Source organism: Apis cerana, linkage group LG10, assembly GCF_029169275.1.
Source record: "Apis cerana isolate GH-2021 linkage group LG10, AcerK_1.0, whole genome shotgun sequence".
In the NCBI taxonomy this organism is placed as follows: Eukaryota; Metazoa; Arthropoda; class Insecta; order Hymenoptera; family Apidae; genus Apis; species Apis cerana.
The window spans coordinates 1,309,551-1,329,824 of record NC_083861.1 but is presented as its reverse complement, the minus strand read 5'-3'; the positions used below and the strand labels follow the sequence as shown (position 1 = coordinate 1,329,824).

General features: G+C 40.3%; 1 protein-coding gene across 1 annotated transcript in view; it reads right to left on the bottom strand.

Moving 5' to 3' along the window:
• LOC107993683 (sperm-tail PG-rich repeat-containing protein 2-like) overlaps nucleotides 1-19,324 on the bottom strand; it is a 30,477-nt gene extending 11,153 nt beyond the window's left edge. Inside the window, exons 1-5 of the mRNA XM_062080723.1 lie at nucleotides 19,151-19,324; nucleotides 18,944-19,060; nucleotides 18,738-18,882; nucleotides 18,375-18,610; nucleotides 15,914-16,045 (exon numbers count right to left, since the gene is read on the bottom strand). Coding sequence (XP_061936707.1) covers nucleotides 15,914-16,045; nucleotides 18,375-18,610; nucleotides 18,738-18,882; nucleotides 18,944-19,060; nucleotides 19,151-19,324 — 804 coding nt within the window. The remainder of the gene's footprint in view (nucleotides 1-15,913; nucleotides 16,046-18,374; nucleotides 18,611-18,737; nucleotides 18,883-18,943; nucleotides 19,061-19,150) is intronic.
• Between the last annotated feature and the right edge of the window lie 950 nt (nucleotides 19,325-20,274).

Sequence of the window (20,274 nt, the reverse complement as noted above, 5' to 3'; positions counted from 1 at the left end):
AATATTGACTTCACAATACATAAAATAGATAAAAGACATCTGTGATATATAGATGATGATATAGACAATTTAAAACACCTTATAAAGCTATTTATTTACGAGATATTTAATTTCCAAAAACTAAAAATAGATTTCAGAAAATATCTCCATTTAAATTATCTCAAACAGAAATTAATTAATCTGTGTATTTCGTTAAATTATTAATCTTTCCAATAAATAATTTAATTTCGTTTCCTAACCTCATAATTAATTGTTTTACATACATACATACATTAAAGAAATTCACGTATCATCGATCGATCAAAGTATATCTACAATCAAATTGAATTGATGCAAGATCCATTTCCATTTTAACTTTGGCGGAGCGATCTTTCAGATTTTAAACCGTGAAAAGTTAAGATGAAAAGGAAGAGGTGGTGGTTCTTTCAGGCGCACTCCAATTAGACACGGATAATACGTAAACTTCTCCCGCGGTAAATTAACTCCGCGAGGCTCGACGTCATGCGTGAGATTGATCGTCTCGGTTCTCAGGGCGAGACGATGTCCCGTGGAAACGGTTTTCTTCTCGACATCGGGATACAGAGCGCGTGAAATGCAGAACGATGCTTTGTAAGGACGGACAGCGGAGAAATTGTGCGTCGTTTGCCGGAGGGGGGACAGAAAAAATGGTCGTCGTGTGGGGCGTAGAAAGACTTAGCAGATGGAAACACCACGATTAACAACACCGAAAACGAGAAAACTTGGTGTTTGAGTTTCGTGTTCTAATATATTTCGTGCAAGTTTTGATTTGTTGTCTTTGCTTCTTTCTTTCTTTTTTGTTTGCAGAAAGAAACGATGACTTTTAAGTACGAAATTTTTTTAAATTTGGATGCCATTGTTATCAAACGAAAAGAATAAAATTAAAATAGACGATTTTAAATTGTTATTTAAAAAAGATCGTAAAATTAAAAATTAATTAATTCTTGTTAAATATGAGTTTATTTTATTATATTATTTATCGATTATTTCATTAGGAAATATATACAGAATAGCTGTAAAAGAATTAATAATATCAAAATATATGTTCTTTCTGAAATCATTCAATTTTATCTGAAAAATTTCTTATCTTATATAATATATATTCTTATATTATAATTCATATATAGAGCAATTAAAAAGGAGATATAAGTAAATAAAGAAAATATTTTATATTATTAACATAAATTTATATTCTCCTCGAACATTTGTAAGCACTATAATGAAGAATCAATTTATGGATTGTAAAAAGTTCGTGTTTGGTTTTCCAATATCACTTCTACGCGATATTCATCAGTAATAATCTCACGGCCATTTTCAAATGCTTTATACCCTTTAATGATTGACTGCCAACTTTGAATATCTTATTCATATACTTATACTTTGTGAATTGCTCGCTGGAAATTATATAAATGAAATTAATCCAATTTTAATAAAAAATAGTTTGAATATGATTTATACATCTACAGTACCTGATTATAAAAATTAATCCACATTGAATAAAATTCATCCCCTATAATCAATAGTGTAAATTCGAAACATTTCACTGTACGTTTATCCAAATAATAAATCACTTTCACCGTGCCAATTTCTTCCGCGTATCCCTCTGAAAATACATTGTTGTAAATCGTTGCAATGAATCGAGAATGGCGGCGTAACCATAATCAGAGGCGAGCGGACAATAACTGGAATTCCATTTCTTCCGATGCGACCATTTAGATGTGTAGTGGAAAAGGGAGGAGGAAGGAAGGGGAGAGGTACAAAAGGAGGTGGACGAACGTGTTTGGACGACGGTCGGTGTACGCTCGTCGTACGAAAGAGAATCCACGGGAAGAGCGAAGAGTCGCGCAAAACCCTGATTACACCATAAATCGAATCTCGGCCGACCGCGCGGAACCTCGGATTAAATGAAATTCCTATGCCATCTCGTATATCTTTCCCTGCGACGGTGGCGTTCGAATAACGAGTATTATCTAACGAGCTTTTCTATTTTGGAAAACGGTGCTCCTTGATCCGCTACACGGTGGCTTATTCAAGAATCGCGTTTAGCTGTACTCGAGCGTTGTAATCGTACGTTTCTCTGTAACGGCTGTATTAATTAATTCGAAAGGGCACGGAGGGGAAAGAATGGAATGGGGGCGTGTAAGAAATATACTATTCAGCGTTCTTAGAGGGTACGCGTGGTTGTTTTAGAGGGAGATTGGAATCGTTATTTGTCGGGACAATCTGGCTCTTGCATCGGCCGATGTTATTACCAGGCCGGGAAAGAGAAACGAGTGTACGAGGACAAAACGTTGGAGAAAGAGAATGGAAGCGTGGTCAGCGTGAACTTGAAGCGTGGGCGAGCGGTTAAGAGATCTACAAGATCGATAAGGTACTGTGGATGTAGCGATCGCTAGCGGTCCCCGTCGACAATAGAAGTCGATCACCTCGAACGATCGAAATCTGCGGTTCCAATCGCCATTTCGATATGGAATTTATTGGATTGCGAACAGCTCTTACTTTCCTTTCCTGCAATTTTACGGCGAATTTGTTCGTGAAATGTTAATGTATCGAGATCCGTAGTGTTTGAGGTACTCGATAGTCGTATATAAACTAAAGTGTTTCAGAGTATCTGGGTATTTGAGATATTGGAATATTTGAATATTCGTAATAACGAAGAGTTACACAACGATCTTTAATATTAAGATTTCGAATTTATGTAATTTTTTTATACGAGCTGAATCTCGTAACATAATTATTTAATCGTTAAATTATTCATTTTATGAAAAAATATTTATACGAAAATTTTTTTCCAAGATATTTACAGATCGTATTCGTTTTTAATAAATTAATGCAGATTACTTCCCTATATAGAAAATTGAAAATAAAAATCATTATTTCAGTTTGAATTTTGTAAAACTTACCACGTAAAACGTAGCAAGAAAAACTATATGATTGTATAATTTAATTTTTCTTATTAAATAATTTTTTTAGAGGGAATAAAATTTGTAAACAAGTTTGATATCTTATTGTATTCCCTTCTACATCACTTTTTTCCATAAAATATTTTACGTATATTTTCATATTTAATCACATACTAAAACACAAATATGCGAGAGTCACGCAAACAATTCCCAGCGCATCCACTGTTCTCTGCTTTAAAAACAGTTCCGTTCGTACAATTCCGTAATACTTAAAAGTAATCGAGCAAATCTTCAATTTTCCCGCTACGAAAGTAGTGCCCACCCCTTCCCCCTCGCTCTGTAATCCCTGTGACCGAGAAGGAGCTTACCGCGTCTTTCTTGTCGCGGCCGAAGCTGGGACGAAGACGTTGTGCCGGGGAAAGCCCGAGGTTGGCGAGCAAGTTCTCGTAAACGAAAACGAGCCGGCCACCGTCACGACGTCGGACGTATCTGGCTTTGGAAAGTTTTTAACGAGCTTTCTCGCTGGTCTTTTCCACGAGACTGAAGCCGGTGTTTACTTTGTCGAAGTCCAGGCGACGCTGGTACCCGTAGATGGGAAATCTTGCGGTGTGCCGTGGCTTGTTATTTGTCTTCATCCATCCCCCCTCCCCCCCTCTCTTCCTCTTCGTTCTTCGGGAACGGTGAAAAAGCGTGCTTCGTCGAAACTAAAATGCGCGTCGGATTGCTCGTGTTTGACACCCCTCCCCCCCCTCCGTCCCGTCGTCTCTCGAGCCGATGTTAATTAAATCGCGAAATTGAATTCTGTCGGGTATTAGTGTCAATTAAAATTGAATCGCCTTTGACGTTCATCCACGTATCTTTCGTGTATTAAACGCGTTGCAGAACTGTCGGTTGTTTTGTCAAAATACACATTATGCGAAATATTTGGAAAATTCGGACGGACAGTTTCGTTATGGGGGCAGTTGAAAATTATTTTCGGGAGAAGAGGGGGGGTTGGTGTTTCGTTCAATCGCCCGGACGATCCAATTGGACGACGTCGTTTTGTTGGACGACGTTTTAATTGGTCCGCATAATTGTGTACGCTCGAGAAAGTATCCTGCTTGGAGGATAGAGGGAAGTTCGGGGACAAACTACTTTCGGTACGAGCCGCAGTGAAAACTTTGCTCGTTATAAGAATCCGGGAGGATATGGGAGGTATGACGTTAATCCTGTGACAAATCACGAAGGTCCACGATTAATTGGTCGTGGAGGAGGAATCTTCTGTGTGCTTAAAGCAAAATAGATGAGATCTTGTAAATCCCTTAGATCAACTGCACATATGCAAATCTGGTCAAGCAGATATCTCTATCTACGATTACAAATAATTGTGTACATCGAAATTAATTAATAATTAAGTATAAAATTATCTTATAAATAACTTTCTGAAAAGTGGGAAAGATAAAGTGAAACACTTATATAATATATAAAATATTTCTTCCCCCGATTTCAAATATATTTCTTTAACTACCAATCTATTTACGAATCTTCGAATCCTCGTAAATTATAAAACCAGGATTCAGAAGCATGCAGAATTAAAATAAGAAATTTCGTTATTCGCAATGATCCGATACACATTCGATTTTAATTAAACACAGTTGCTCGCGTTCGACGATCGAATCACGAGTTTCGTCTTTTAATAGGGGTGCGTTAATGCTCGACGATGAAGCGCAGCGACGTTAATCCTTTGACAGTTGGAGAACGACTATTTGTCGTACGTAATGTCACGCGAGAGGGCGAGGAAACTAGAGGAAACGGATGGAACGATAGAGGACGAGGATAGACAGAGAGAGAAGCAAAAACGAGTAGAACGGGATGACAGGGGTTGACCCTCGCGTACGACGTGTCCTACCCTTTGTTTGAGCTCCGTCAAGCGAGATACATTTTCCGTTTCGCGCGGAGGGTGCAAAACGATTGTTCGTCACGTGGAAGCCCGCACGCATCTTTCGCTCGCACTTACGCACATGACCGCACCCCGCAAAATTCCTAATTCCTCCTCCATCGCCGGATTCATCCCTCAAAGAAATCGTCCCGACAGAGATCATCCGGATCTCGGCCACCTACCCCGATCGCGTCCCCCATTCGTCGTGTCTTTTTTGCCTCCTGCATTGAAAAAACTTTGCTGGGGGAGGAGGGGGTAAGGAACACCCTATTGATGTCCACGATGTGCCGGAATGGAACTGGTATGGCGAGAGCGAATTTTTTACGAGTAAGTTGACCGAGGATGGAAAATAGAATCAGTCATTGAGATACGTTTGGGTGGAATATAATATAGAAAAAAAAAGAATAAATTTCTGCGTACACTTCATAATGAATAATAAAATCGCCCCATGATAAAATTAAATATAAATGGATAAATTTGAATCTAGTGAGACGTATCGCTCTCACGACTGAATTGACAAAAGGAGAAATTATATACACGATCTTCCACGCCATCGGATTTTAATTTCAGATTTCACAGTTCCATCTTGCCCTAAGGAAGAAAGAGAGAGAGAGAGATAGAGAAAAAAACTAAAATTTCACGAGACAATAGACGAGAGAGCAACATCGATATATCGGACATACCTACGGAAATTTAATTACTCGCCTCTCCTCCCCATAATCCGGAACCGATATCAGATCCATAAGCGGGCAAAAAGGGATCCTGGTTATCGTATCGGTCAGTTAATGCGGCGATTTTCTCGTACGACACTGGATCGGTGGAGCACCTGAACATTGGGGTGGTTAGGCGGGTGGGTGGAGGGAGGGAGGCGGTTAGATGGGGCGGTGCGGATCGTGCAGGTGTAATCCGTGCCGCTCAATCGCGGGCCGACTATGGCGAGAATCGGTTGTAGCGGGAATCGGTATTAGCACTTCCCGATTATGTAAAGCCCGACCGATTATGGAGATCGAATTAAGCTCGTGGCGTGCGTTCGCGCGCTCAACGAGCTTGACGCGTGAAGAGAGGTCTGTCCCCCCATCAGGCCGGGGGGAGAGAGAGGAGGGGGTTGGTTGTACAGTGCAGAAGTAGAAGGGATGCTCGTGAGTGCTTGCGGCGATAGTTGAGCGGGGGTGGACGACGGGCGGTGGTGGTGGAGGACGCGTATGTAGTGCCACGCGATGGTGTGCGATCGTTGGAGGGAGTTGCAATTCCCGTAAATTAAAGGACAATCGAGCCGAGGTCACCTCCAGCCCCCTCCTCTCGTCTATTGTTACTGGCTCCGCTTCGAACGCGGCCGCGACCGGACAATGCGCATCCAGTGAGTTTCACCCTCGTATTTCATGTAACTGCCAAACGCTCGTGGCTTCCGACACGTCGAAAGAGAGGAACGGGCGGATAGACGTGGTATTCGGCGTGGCGAGTGATGAAAGGAGGAGAAAGAGGAAAGGGAGAAAGGAAGAAGACTGGAAGAGGGAGGGCTCGTGTTTTAAGCTCGTTACACCATGGGTAAATCGGGAGGTTCTCCGGAGTCGGCTTAACGCCATCACTTGCCACCTGCTGAGATCTTGCGTTTACACAGCCCGACCAGTTGGTTCACTCACTCTCCAAGTTGGACTGGATCTTCTCTTGGTTTACCTCGGAATCACGAACACGGTTTGCCTCGAGTTACGGTTGCCGCGCTTTGATCTTCGGCTCCGATAAGTCGAGAAAGGATGTATCTGCGCGCCGATTGGCCGGGTAAACTTCGACGAGTTCCCCAGCTGGATTTCTGACGTCGATCACTTTTCTGTGGAGGCCATTTTAAAAGACCACCGCTTGTAAACGCTATTCCTTTTACTCTCTTTTTTGAAAGAGAAAAGAGATTTTACAATTTTCGGATTCAATCTTACAACTCTTAATAAATTACTTCTCGATCTTTTGTCTCTTCTAGGAGAAAAGAAAAAAGGAACTGCGTGCATTTTTTTTTTTTTACCCTCCAACCGAATTAGAGTGCATCGAAGTCCATTCTCGTGGAGCAATTAAGTCCGCGACGGGGCGTAGCTGGCCAATAAATCAGGGATCAATAAATTAGTGGACTGGTTGAAGCTCGGAGGTGACTTTATCTCCGTGGAAGCATCGCAGGTCGGCCGGCCGAAAGGGAAAAGGAAAACGGAAGCTGGCACCGATAAAACACTAGCCACCACTAGCCGACCCTCTTACGTTTGTACGTCCGCGTACGATATTTGACTTTCTCTCGCTCCCTCCCTCTTTCGTTTCCTAATCTGCATTTTAAATGTCCGTGCTTCCCACCCCCGACCGGAGACCCACCACCGATAACAGAGAGCCGAAACTCACGTATACGGGTGGCGCGCAACAACCCCTTCTTCGATCCCTTCCCAGACAGGAAACGCCGGATGCGCGACCGGATACTTGGCGAGTACGTTCTCGCGCCCACGGACCGGAGATAAAAGTACGTAACTCGAGGAACGAGGCGTCGCTACGTCGAGAACCTGTCCAGGCCAGACCCCCGTGAACCTAACGTCATTGTTCGCTCCTCCCTCCTCCTCCCTCTTTTTCGAGATTTTCCAGCGTCCTCGAGATATTAATATCCGGCCCGGTTATGGTCAGGCGTTATTTTGAGGGAGAGCTCACCCCGTATTTTTCGTGCACCCTGGATTATCGCTTCCCTTCGGTAAGAAGTAATAATTTTTTCAAAGTGGAACATACAAAGTGGTCTATTGCGATTTTTATAAATTTATTTTGGCTGGTTGAGGAAAAAATAGAAGATGTACATATATCTACATTATGGAATGATCATCACTTATAAGTTATAAGTTTCAAGACCTCTTCCGATAAATCTCTTTGTTTTGATGCCATTTGATATTTCGAAATTTTTAATAATTGCCAAATGGATAAATGGTTTTCCCAATTTTGCATTCGCGTTGAATACGAATGTATATTTAAAAAAATAACATTATTAAAATACAGTTATCGATCTAATTGTCATTTTTATATTTTGAAACTTGGTTTCGCTTCTTCAGAACTGAAATATGTTTTACAAAATTGACTGATCATTATTCTTAAATATTCTTAGTGCAAAGAAAATATATTTTACATTTTTCAAAAGCTTTTACTATTGCGAGTGAATTCATTTCATTTTTTTTGGCATAAATTATATATCATAACTTTAAATTTATTTAATTAAATAAATTTTTCTCAAATTTTGTTATAATACAACTGAATTCTTCGTCAAAAAGTACAATTTGAACAAAAATTTTTTGTAACAATTATCTCTTTCAAAATAGTGCTTGCCACTTCGATATATTTTCTCGTTATCATAACAACATTTAAGACCGAACTAACTTAGGGTAACAACTTGTCATTACCCTCTCGACAGAATATTTATGAGCGTACTCGGCGAGGGATACTTTGAAAATGAAATGCATCGTTAGTCACGTCTGTTTTAACGTCCATCTATCATAATAATAAAATAAAATACGCAAATATTGCTGATCTACGCCGAAAAGAAATAAACAAATAAATAAAAAGTGTCCACGTCGAAGAATCGAAATTGCTGATCGAAACGGAAGTTCAGTTCCCGATCTCAGTCGGGCAACAACAAGCGAGAGAAGGATGGCGGGAAACAGATCGCGGACCATGGCGGAAGTGAGACGTCGTGGTTCCTCTCAGTCGCATAAATCACCATTGTCGGTCGCTCTGGCTCGAAGAAACGCTCGATTTTACGCTCGCCTCGAAGTGAATGGGAGGAAGAGTTACGACGACGACGCATCGAATGCATCGAGTGGCGAGAGGGAGAGCGGCCGACGAAAGGGGAAGATGACTCAGAGGCGGCCGGCTCGTTGGCTAAATGGCCAGAGATCGTAGTGTGAGCGCATTGCTGGGAACGAGTGAAAAAGAAGTTCCACCCCGTATCGCCGACTTTTCATGCGCGTGCATCCGGCCAACGAGCGGATCTTTCGCTCGTGAAACGCGAGAGGACACCCTGTTTCACAACCTTTGTTGCGACACCCTTTGAATATATATATTCAAAGAGTTAGGTGAACGTGAGTTTTGCTTTCCCTAAAAACTTCTTCCTCGTTTGTGTCCTGTGCGCGAAATTAAATACTCCCGCATGATCTTGTACTACTCGTCACGTGGAATTATATTCAGCGCGAGAAAATGGTGGTAGACAATGGTGGGTTAAAGAAAAGGGGTACCTTTTTATTCCTTTAGCAAGCTGTAGTTCCTTAAAATAATTATTTTAACTAGAGTAATTTCTATTACCGTTTTATATGATTTTGTTCACGTAGATATATTTTGAATTAGACAAAAATTCTATGCACAATGTATTTTAACACGATTTTATTTCATTTTTTCATTTTCCTTTTTAATTTTTTTGATTGACTCGTGACGTTGAATTGTGTCTTAACTTTATTCTATTTTTTCTTTTTCCTTTTTAATTTTTTTGATTTATATCGACATTATTTTATTTATATTCGGCCACTATAATCTCAACCGTATTCCACTTGAAAGAGTTTTAAATAAATGCACGTTTCAAAATAATCTTACAGTATCGGTAGAGTCTTCTGTGGCAATATTCCTCGCTCAAGTGAGACAATATCAAAGTTTCATTTAAAAATTCTTTTACAAATTTGATCACGTCGACACGATATCGCGTCACGTTGCCAAGAAAAATATATTTCGTAATTTTTTTCATTTTTCGCGAGCGTTAATACACTACTACCCTCCCTCCTTCCCTTCCCACGCACAGTCCGTTTGTCACAGAGGAATAAACCAAGCAGGATGCATACCCGTTGTTACTTCGTGACGCGACGCCAATCTGCGACGTCTGCGTTCTCAAACGCATCTCGGGCGTGTTAAGTTAACGCGTCCAGCGTTGAAGGTTCTCTTGTCAGGTGGCGCGTCTTCTAAAGCGAGTAAAGAAGCGAAAGACTACACGTTATCGTTTATTGCAGGATGTACACGACACACACGCGCGAAGAGAGGAGAAAAATAGGAGGAATAAGACGGAAGGGTCCTTTGTTTTCCACGATGCAGTTAGTCGCTTTTTTAAAAGAACGTTGCCTCGCCCACCGACTCCTTCCCTCTTCGATAGACGGTTCCCTTTCCGTTGAATCGGAAGAAACAAATAATTCCCTAGTACTTGTCCACAATAGCGAACCTCTGCTCCTCCTTCTTCAACACTCTGACTTGGAGTCATTAAATTAAAACCTTCGAAACGAGGTATTGTTCTCTCCAAGACAGGGAAGGGGAGGGATTTTCGAAAGTTCGCCATGGAAATTTTCCGATCTCTCCGGATCCTCCTCTGCAAACAATCTTTCTCCCTGCAACAATCCTTTCGGGAATAGAGTCTGGAAACTCTTTCGAGGACAAAGCTTTGGAGGGGGGAGGGAAGGGTTGAATCGGGACGGTGGCCGCTTTGGAACGTCCACGAGCGACCCTTAACTTTTTAATTTCCATAAAACGCGCGCCGAACCCTGAAGGGGAGGAAAAGGGAGAAATTGCGCGCGAGCACGCACAATCGGCCTCCCTCCCTCCCTCTCCAAATCCGGCAGCTCGTCTGTGCGCGGGGAAAATTTATTAACACCCCACACACGGGGGAGGCGGAGGCTTCGACGATGGAAGGGAGTCGCGGACAAAGTAACGGGACTGAGTTAGTTTCCAACGGCGCGGAGGCGTCATCAGATAGAGATACGTCGGAAGTTGGCGTCGCTTCGGTGTCTATCTGTCGGGGCCAGACAATGCGAGAGATCCAGAGGACAGACGCGGCCGAACCGCGCCCCTTTCATGTACCGCTGATTGATACCCTTGGCCCTGTCCGATGTGGGGTTGCGACGGTAATGTCGTCCTCGTTGCCGAGTACCACCGCCACATTATCAACGCCGGCCGGAGATCCGCCGATTAACAGACTCTCCCGATATCACGCGGATTCTGTTGAAATTGTTCGCAAGGAGTTTACATGGGATGGACGTGTTCGCGATATTCTTGACGTGTACACAACGCGTATTGCATTGTATTTACCGCGGCGAGAAATATAAACGGGACGTCGTTATGTTGCAAATATTGGCTCGTATTTACGTAAAGGTATCTTTATTTCGTATTTGATGTAGGTACGCTTGTGGGAATAAAATATTGAGCGGTGTAAAAGTTTGAGATTGAAAATTGCAGGGAAAGAGAGTAGTTTATTGCTTGTTTCGTTATTTCATTTTGTTGTATTGAGAAGTAAAAAATTTTTTATAATGTTTTTCTGTACACCAATACTGGACTCATAATTTAGACACAATTTAGAGAATTTATATACGTAAAACGTTTTTCTGAATTCGATATAACGCAGTTCTTCGCCGTCGAAAATTACCCCGTTTATTTCAACGCACATCAAAACTTAAAGAGATAAAAATTAACGATCGAGAATATTTTCACACCAGTATTTTTATTATTTTTAACGACATTTATAATAAAATTCTTCGCTCTCCACCACAGGACAAAGAAGCAATTTCCAAAGTACACGACACTCCGTGGCGAGACCTGGTCACGAGATGACATCTCGCGTGAACAAGATTCAGTGCCGGGCCGCATTGTGCTCCGCGACCGCAAAATGACCCGTGTCAATCGCCGACGACGTATCAAGCGACGAGGCTCGATTCAAACGACGACGCGGCACAAGCACCGCGGGGCGCGAGACAATTGCCCCTCGGTCCGAACGGAATTTTTGATAAATGCCCCGCGTTTCGTCTCGGCTCCACTTGGATGGAACAAGGTGTTTCAAAGGGGGAGCGCTAGCTATAACGGGAGGAGGATCGGGGGAGTTATCCGTCGCCTCTTGTTAAGAGCGACGTTGCTCGCGAGGCAACGATCAAAGGGAGGCATTCCTCGGAGGCAGGAATCCACGGAGGAATTGCTTCCCGGTGACAAGCGGAGTGTGACGATTCCGCGAGGAAATTAGCGGGCACGATGCGTCGTCGGCGTCGACGGTACATTTCGCGGCGTTGATACATACGTGGACGCGTGACGCGGGAAGAATGCCGGGCTTCTCCGATTACTCTCGCTTAGAGAGACTCTCGGGATGACGAAGGGGCCAATGGAGGACAGGTTTATGGGTTTAAATTCTTCTTATTGTTTCGCTCACACGATTGATCGCGTTTTCGTGAATTCTTTGGCCGCTTTTGATAAATACGAATCGATTGAAATTTTTTTTCGGGGTTATTATCGCTTTATGAAGAGGAGAGACAAAGAGATAATGGTAATAGTGTCTTTGATATTTTAATAAATTTTAAGAGATTTTCATAATTACAAATATGAATTATAATATTTTTTTCAACGAAGAGATTCGTGTAATAATTATTTTATAAAAAGCAAGTAAGGAATTTTGTATACAAAGGTACTATTATTATTTTTAAAATAAAATTTGGTTGTAATTTAATGAAATGTTTACCCGTTTAAACGTTTGTCGGATTGTAACACGAAGTTTAAATTACTCATTACCGATGATGAATAATTTTGTCAGCATTCGCATTTAAACGCTCGTTTAAACGTTGTTTAAACATCGTAATTTCTCGAGTGCCTGTATATATTCTCAGGTAATAAAAACGAGCAAACGACCTCAGCGCAAACATGCGAATCCTCGGACATGTTCTCGCACAATTGTCTTAAATCTGTAGAAACGAAACTGAGAGTATATTTTCTAAAAAGTAGAAAAAAAAAAACGATTTAAAAAAACGATCATTTTTAATTTCATGTTTTTCATAAATAATTTTACGTTTAAAATTCTTCCGCTAAACAATCGTATTTAAATTAAATTATATTGTTTATCACTTGAAAGATACTTGGCTTAAAAAATATTTCGGACCTTTTTAAATTGTATATTCCATTATTCAATTCAAATTGAATTAACGACTTCGTTCCAAACGTAACGAGACGATTCGTATTAAAAATAACGTGTCAAAACCGACGGACGTGTAAATAAATTATATCATCGATCCGGAGAATGCAAATAAAAGATAAGGGATGGAACGATACACGGTCTTCCCAAAGATTGCACATGTTGTCAGTGCAGAACATCCAGTACATAAATATTCAAATCCCAGAGGGAGAGAGAGAGAGAGAGAAAGAGAGAAAATATTATAACTGTAGCGATTCATCGTTTTCATTTTTACCTTTCATTTTTTTCCCTTCTTTTTCTTTCATTTTTTTTCTTCTCTCTCTCTCTCTCTCTCTTTCTTTTTTCTTTTATTATTTTCCTTCTGTTTGCCGCCGTACCGAGCGAAACGAAGAGTAATTACGAAAGTAACTACGAGACTTTAAATACCCTTGAAGAATTCTTTTCGCCGAAGGGAGCTCCCCTAGACAAAAAGAGAATTTCTCCCCCTCGCAATTAAAGTATTTATTACCCGACAACGATGGTTACAAAAAAAAAAAAAAGGAAATACGCGACGGATGACGCGTTGAGATAGCTTGCGGCTTACAACTTTTTCCCATCGACGTCGATTTTTAAATGAGAAACCACCGTGAAGATTTTTCGTTTTATTTCGTGAATTTTATGCGTATTGTAAGGGAAAACGAATTGTCTATTAGACAGACATTAACAGATATAATCTTTCACGCGATAAAAATGAAATTAATTTCTTTACTTTGCTTCGTATTTTTTAATTTTATAATTTTAACGGGTATAATAATAATATTTGTATATTGTGATTGATGATTATAAGTATAGTTTTTATATATATATATATATATTTTCTCAATAACTGTGAGAATATAATTTAATGATTTATATTCGTTTGACATCTACTCTTGTATATTTTTAATATTAATTTTTACGAGTTTAAGTATATTATAGATTTTTTGATTTTTTTTTTAATATAGAGAATTAAGGAAATATTTTCGAATTTTCGGGAACAGGTTTAACGTTTTAGGAGCTGTGTGTAAGAAGCACATTGAGAAAACTATAGCGTGAGGTAATGTACAAGTAACCGAGTTTCCATTCACAGTGATCGATCAAAGTCCGGGACGCCAAACACGCTCCGAACCCTGACGCTTCTTGGCTTGGCTTTTAGTGTTTCGTATACATTACGATGATAATATATCGCTCCATTTACGTCCGATATCATGCTCGTAATCCGCTCGATTCAATATCCAAAGTATTCATAACAGACTTTATCAATCAATATAACACCGATATTACTTCATTAATCATACGTTTACCTATAAGAATTTCTCGCGCGAGAGAACACACAAATTTCCTTTCCTTACTTCGCCACCGCAAAAACTATCTCTCCATCGCTTTATTTTAATATTATAACGCGACGATATCGAGTCGAATATCGTTCTGGCGGAAATTCTTTTCGCAAGCCATACAAATCACGTGTCGACACCTGTCGACGTTACTTCCTGTTGTATTATGGATCCATACAACGAGTGTTATTCACTCGCTCGCGTTGATACCCTCTCTCTCTCTCTCTCTTTCTCTCACGGCACGGCGCGTGTTCAATGATTTTATTATACGTGATATAATCGAATAAATTTGGCCATTGTCGATCAACGTTTTTGCAAGCATCGTCGAATAATTTATACGCCGCAAGGGATGGGATAAAAGAGGTGGGGATGGAGGGGGGAGAGGTCGAAAATCGACAACGTCAACGCGGTGTTACAATTGAAATTCTATATTTTGCTCATCTGCGCCGTTAATCCCGAGCGTCCTCGACTTGAACACGTGCTTTTACCGTGGAAATCTTTTGGGAATCTGTTATTCGCAGGAGGGCATTCGGCGTTGCGTTTGATTTACACGCTCGGAAATTCCCTGCTCGATGATTGTTGGCTACGTGTCATCCGCACTGCACGTGAATAATAATTGTGTATTAACGAATAAACTGGAGTACATTTGTATCCAGCGACATTATTAAAATATACATTGAATGGAAGGAGGGGGGGAAGAGATGATCGAGTCGAATTTATGGAAAAATTTTATTCTATAAAAAATATTTATAATAATTTTGCCCAACAAAAAGAATATATTTGTTAATAGCAAATTGGATTAAAAAATTAGATTTTGTATTTCGTTTAATAATAAAAATGAATAGATGATCTTCTATTCGTAGAAAAGCGAAAGCTTTCGTTCTTCTATATTTTTCGTTCGAACCAACGAAGTTTCTTTCTCTTGCACGGACAACGCACCTTCTTTCTTTCCTTTTCCTCTTCCTTCTCTAATTTTTTAACAATTTCCGGCTTGCCCAAAGTAACATTGAACGATTTCTTCAGAAGAGGGGATGAAAGGTAGGGCGGCAGCTGTGCACGAACGAGATCTCAATTAAACTAACCTCCCCTTTTTATCACTTCTTTCAAATTAAACCGTTCAAAGAAAGAAAAGAAAAATAGCAAATAATTAACAAACTCTAATCGAATCATCAATTGTTATCTAACAACAGATTGATTCTTTTCTTCCTTTTCTTTCCTATATCGAGAAACCATATTTATCATATTACGATATAGAATATAACAGTTGAAGCATACATTTTTCCGTACAACTCGAAAGAAAACGCGGGCACAATTTCAAACTTTACATCCACGAAACTTCCATTCCCCGACACATTCATCTCGCGAATCGGTCCGCGCGAAAGACGTCCAACGTATGAAAAAGAAGGACTTCCGTTTCAATTCGGGGCTATTTACGAAGCCGTGGGTCGGTTCCACGTGGAACCACGTCGGACAGAGGTAATACAGACAGACGCTGGGCCCATCTAACCATCTCTCGCAACGCGGGAGGAGGGGGAGGGACTCATACATCACCATCTGAAGTATCCGGTATTATTCCCGCTCGTGCACCGAGCACGCAATATCCTGGCTCGTGACAACAAAGTAAATACCGTATATACGTGAACCGACAGGACGGAATAGAAATTTCGACGTGAAAATACGCGAGCCATCCGCCGGCTCCCTCTCGTTTCGATTCTCGTTGTTGCGGGCACAGTTTGTCCCGTGAAAACTACAAATATCGTTTGGACGTTTCTCGCCACGCGTTACGTTAATGTGTGCAACTTACGGTGTAGTAAGCAGGCCCCAGTAGAGGCGTATACTTTTCGATCTTCGTCGATCTGTCGATCACACCGCCCTTCGCGTTCTTCAGTATATCCTTGGACAGATGGTAGGAGGTTGGATCTGGTAAATTCGATTTCTATGATCAAGAGGGATCATGTCATCGGTATGATTAACCTGGGTGTACCTGGCGTTTTCTTGGTGTCGAGCCATATCTTTGAAGATCGTGTGTCGCGTGTACCGAAGGGGACGTGTAACGCGGGGAATTCGCATTTGTCACGATTTCTTTTGAAAGCTTTCAACGTCTCGTAAATGCCGGCATCGGGGCCTCTCTACAATAAATATCGAACGATACAGGTTTTTAGAGGAATTTTCAAGATCAAGAGAAGGATGGTATAAGAATAACTCAGAGTAATTTGTCCGTATTGTAAAAGATAAATAAGTGTTATCCCGATAATCGTCCGGATAATGGAAAAGGGGATAACCTTGATAAAGGTTACCATTTCTTCTTCTTCTTTTTTCCATTCCACGACTCGTCCTTATTCTTCCCTGTAATCGATTAGACTCGAGCCACGAAGCATAAATCCATTTCCTTCCAGTTATTTGATCAGTGTTCGTCAATTAAGCCTCGACAGTCTTGCCCGATAATTCTATCTTTTCCAACGAGAACGGGACGATCTCTCTCGAGATTCAGGAATGAATACTAAACGTCGATACTTGTGACGATCCGCGTTTCGAGGGTGGATAGACATATAGACCGGTGCCCAGAGATTGGCTCGAATTTCCGGCTCAGCGAGCCGGAAGTGATTCCTCCTGGCTTTCGTCGGCCACGCGCCTCTACGTGGAAATGACCCCGAGAGTATGGCAGAACGTCATTTCCTCCCGCTGTCGAGTTACGACGCTTCCCTACGTTATGTAAATACCGTCCTCTCCCCGAATCTCTCATCGCACCCCGCCTCATCCCCCCTCTTCTGACCGAGACGACGTCCTTATCCGGCGATCGTAAGAATTCGCGATGACACTTTCCTCCTGCGTTTTATCGCCCTGTCGCGATAATTCCGCGCGACAAAGCGGGATATAACTTCTGCTCCGTATAAAACGTACCGTATTATCCATCCAAAATTGACTTTTGTCGAAATTGACGTGGATCCATCGCTACTTCACGTTACACAATAGCGATTTACGTGTTTGAATATATATACGTACGTCGAATTAACTTTTAAACTATATTTTTATATATCTCCTTGCGGAACAAACAAATGGTAGTTTCGTGGCGAATACGAATTTTCAATTCGTTAGTTTTAAGATGGTATGTGATAAAATAAAATAAAAAGAAATGGATAACTCGGAGAATAATTACTCTTACATCGATCAAATTTTTGATACTTCTTATATTACAAGAAATATATATTACTAGTTTTGGAATAAATATTAATAATATAATATCGATCTCTCTCGAAAATATAATTTCAATTTGGTTTTTAATTGGAAAACGAGTAAACGGACGATTTATCATATATACATTCTGGGAAAAACGACGTTTAATGAAATTTCTTGAATGTCCACCTGTCAAACGTCGGTTTTGGCTCAAAAGGCGACTCTCACAGAAGGATTCCACCTTTCAACTCCGAGGAACGCGGTTCTTGGCCAACCTCAAAGGAGACACGGGTGTGACAGAGGCAGCGACACGCGTCGTTGTTCCGCATCGTCCTTATCCCGGCCTTATCTGCGGCCACACTGTCGAACCCCGCTTCGACGATCTCTCGATTAACGAGCAAATTGGATCCTGGTTCCTGAATCGCCCCGGGTACAGATGCATCGCTTCGATCCACCTCCATTAATTTCGTCTCGACCTTCTCCTGATTACCTCGCGCTTCGAGGATTACCTGGACACAGACTTTTGGCCACGAATGAAAGAATCCTTCGAATCCGACCTGACCGCAGACTTATTGTTACTACTGGCTACTCGGATACGATCTCATTAAAGAAATTGCTGTTCCTCGTTTAACATTTTCAATCTCGATCGTACTTCCTTTCCTCACTGACTCAGCTTTTCCGAGGGAGATTCTCGTCCCTTTTCTTTTTGGATGGAAAGGGTCAGAGAGAATTTTTACTTGGAAAAATTATCAGCTTCTTTTTCTCTTTTCCTTTTTTCTTGAAAATAGTTTTATAAAATAGGATGTAACTTTTGAAAATTGAATGAAAATTATCGAGTAACGAGTTCGAGATAATTCATTTTGCAAGTTTGCGAAGCTGGATTGTACGAGTGCTGACATCTGTGCGTGGCAATGAGTCAACTAATGGAAACTATATGCTCGGTTCAATAACGCTATGATATGGTATCTACAGAGTGGTTTTCTGATTATCGATGAATGTAATATTATTGCAAATCCATCGCTATTGTTCAATTAAGATGACGATTTTAATATTATCTAATTTTATTTCCCGATTTCTTCATTTGAATTTACCTTTTGAACTTCGGGAAACCTTTCTACTTTAGATTTAAAAGCAACGTGATGCACGAGAGTCTTCGTTTCTTCTATTCTTTTTGGGGAACACGGAGTATAATACTCTTCTTCTTCTTCGCAATAAGAAATTGCATCCAAGTATACCTGTGGTTTCATTTTTTTCGCGTAGGTATATTTGTAACGCCTCTCCGACTCAAAAGCTAAATTACCGGCATTCAAATCGTAATCACTAGGTCCTGAAGAGGAAATGAACGGCTCTCTTGGTAAGTTACCAACAATTATATTCGATTGAAAAATCAGAATCGTGAAAAACACAAGAAATAAATTATGAAAGAAGATATTAAAAGTAAGAAAAGATCTTACCTGGTCCAAAGTGCGTAGGATCTTTTTTAAAACGAGTAGCATAAGAACCGAATGGCGCAGGAAAAATGGAAGATGTACATTTTATAGGAATAATGGGATTGTATGTACCTGGACCAGGTATATCAGAATCTGCATCAACGAATCTCTGTAACAGAAATCTAGCGATGATAAACTGTTGTAAAAAATTATTTCAAACAATTATTAACCTTGGCAGTTTGACCGAAAGGAGGTGGTTCAACGACATAAGTATCGCATTTGCATCTGCTCTTAGAATATTTGTCAAAAACACTCTTTATCTTGTAAGCATTTGGTGCTGGCAAATTCTATATGCAAAGATTCACTCTCAACATCATTAATTAGCAACAAACTCGTGGATTGTATTTCAAAATTATTTCTCTTCAATGTAAAGTCACCTCGCGCATTTTTACTCTATACAATATATCGAGGCTACGTGGCTGCCAGGAAGTCATTCTTTTTATTTCTCTTATCTTCTCGTCGTGTATTTGATTCGCTGTCTTCTTCGTTTCGTGTTCGTAATGTCCAGGGCCCGGAGTTATAAAGGGTTGATGCTCTGTTCTTCCTGTCATTCTGCTCCAAAAATTACCTTTGTACAATAACGTGGTAGCATTCGTTTCCTGAAAAATTTGGCCGAATATTTCAGAATATTTTAAAACGTGACGATATTAAAAATTTTTTTAAATAAGAGAATAATGCTTTACTCCTCGATGAACATTGTAAAAATAAGTTGGCTTTCTCTTTATAGGAGGATTTTTCACGAAAACACCATATTCGTTAATGTCATATCCCGTATAATCTTTATCTGGAATCGATGTGGCCGTTGGAATAATCGAAGGAGGGGGTCGTGTTAGCCATAACTGTGATTCGTCATCAAAGTTGAATAACAATTTAATAATCTTACTCCTTATAGAGAAGATTAGTTAGATATTACTTTTCCCGGAGGACCTCTCCATGTGCCAGGATGAGATCTTATTTTTTCTTTAACCAAAGTCTCGGTTAAGTTACAAATTGGACTCGGTGTTTGAGGTATCTCTTCCTTAAACCGAATATCCCTAAAATCAATGCTGACTCCACCCTGTAATTTTTTAATTTTTTCACTACATCTAGATTTCTCTGGATCCAATTTTGAAAATTTTAATTTTTATAAACTACGTTCTGGTATATGTCGTCGGGTTCTTAAAGTGTACGAGGTAGGTCCTGGAAATCGTGCAATCTCTTTCGGCACTTGAACAGTTTTTCTTTCAGTTCCACAGAGAAATGGAGTATATTCAGCTATACAAATAATTTCATTTTATATTTTATATAATTTTTATTTTACGTATTCTTGAAACGTTATCTTATAGGTTATTTAATTTCGTACCAAGATGCCTATCAGGACAAGTAACATCCGATATTTCGTATGTTCCAGGTCCAACTTTAACCGATGTTTGTGTGATTATTTTTGGAAATCTTATTGTCCTATCGTACGCCATTATCTTATTTTAAATAAGATAATTATTATCCCAGTTGTGACGATAAA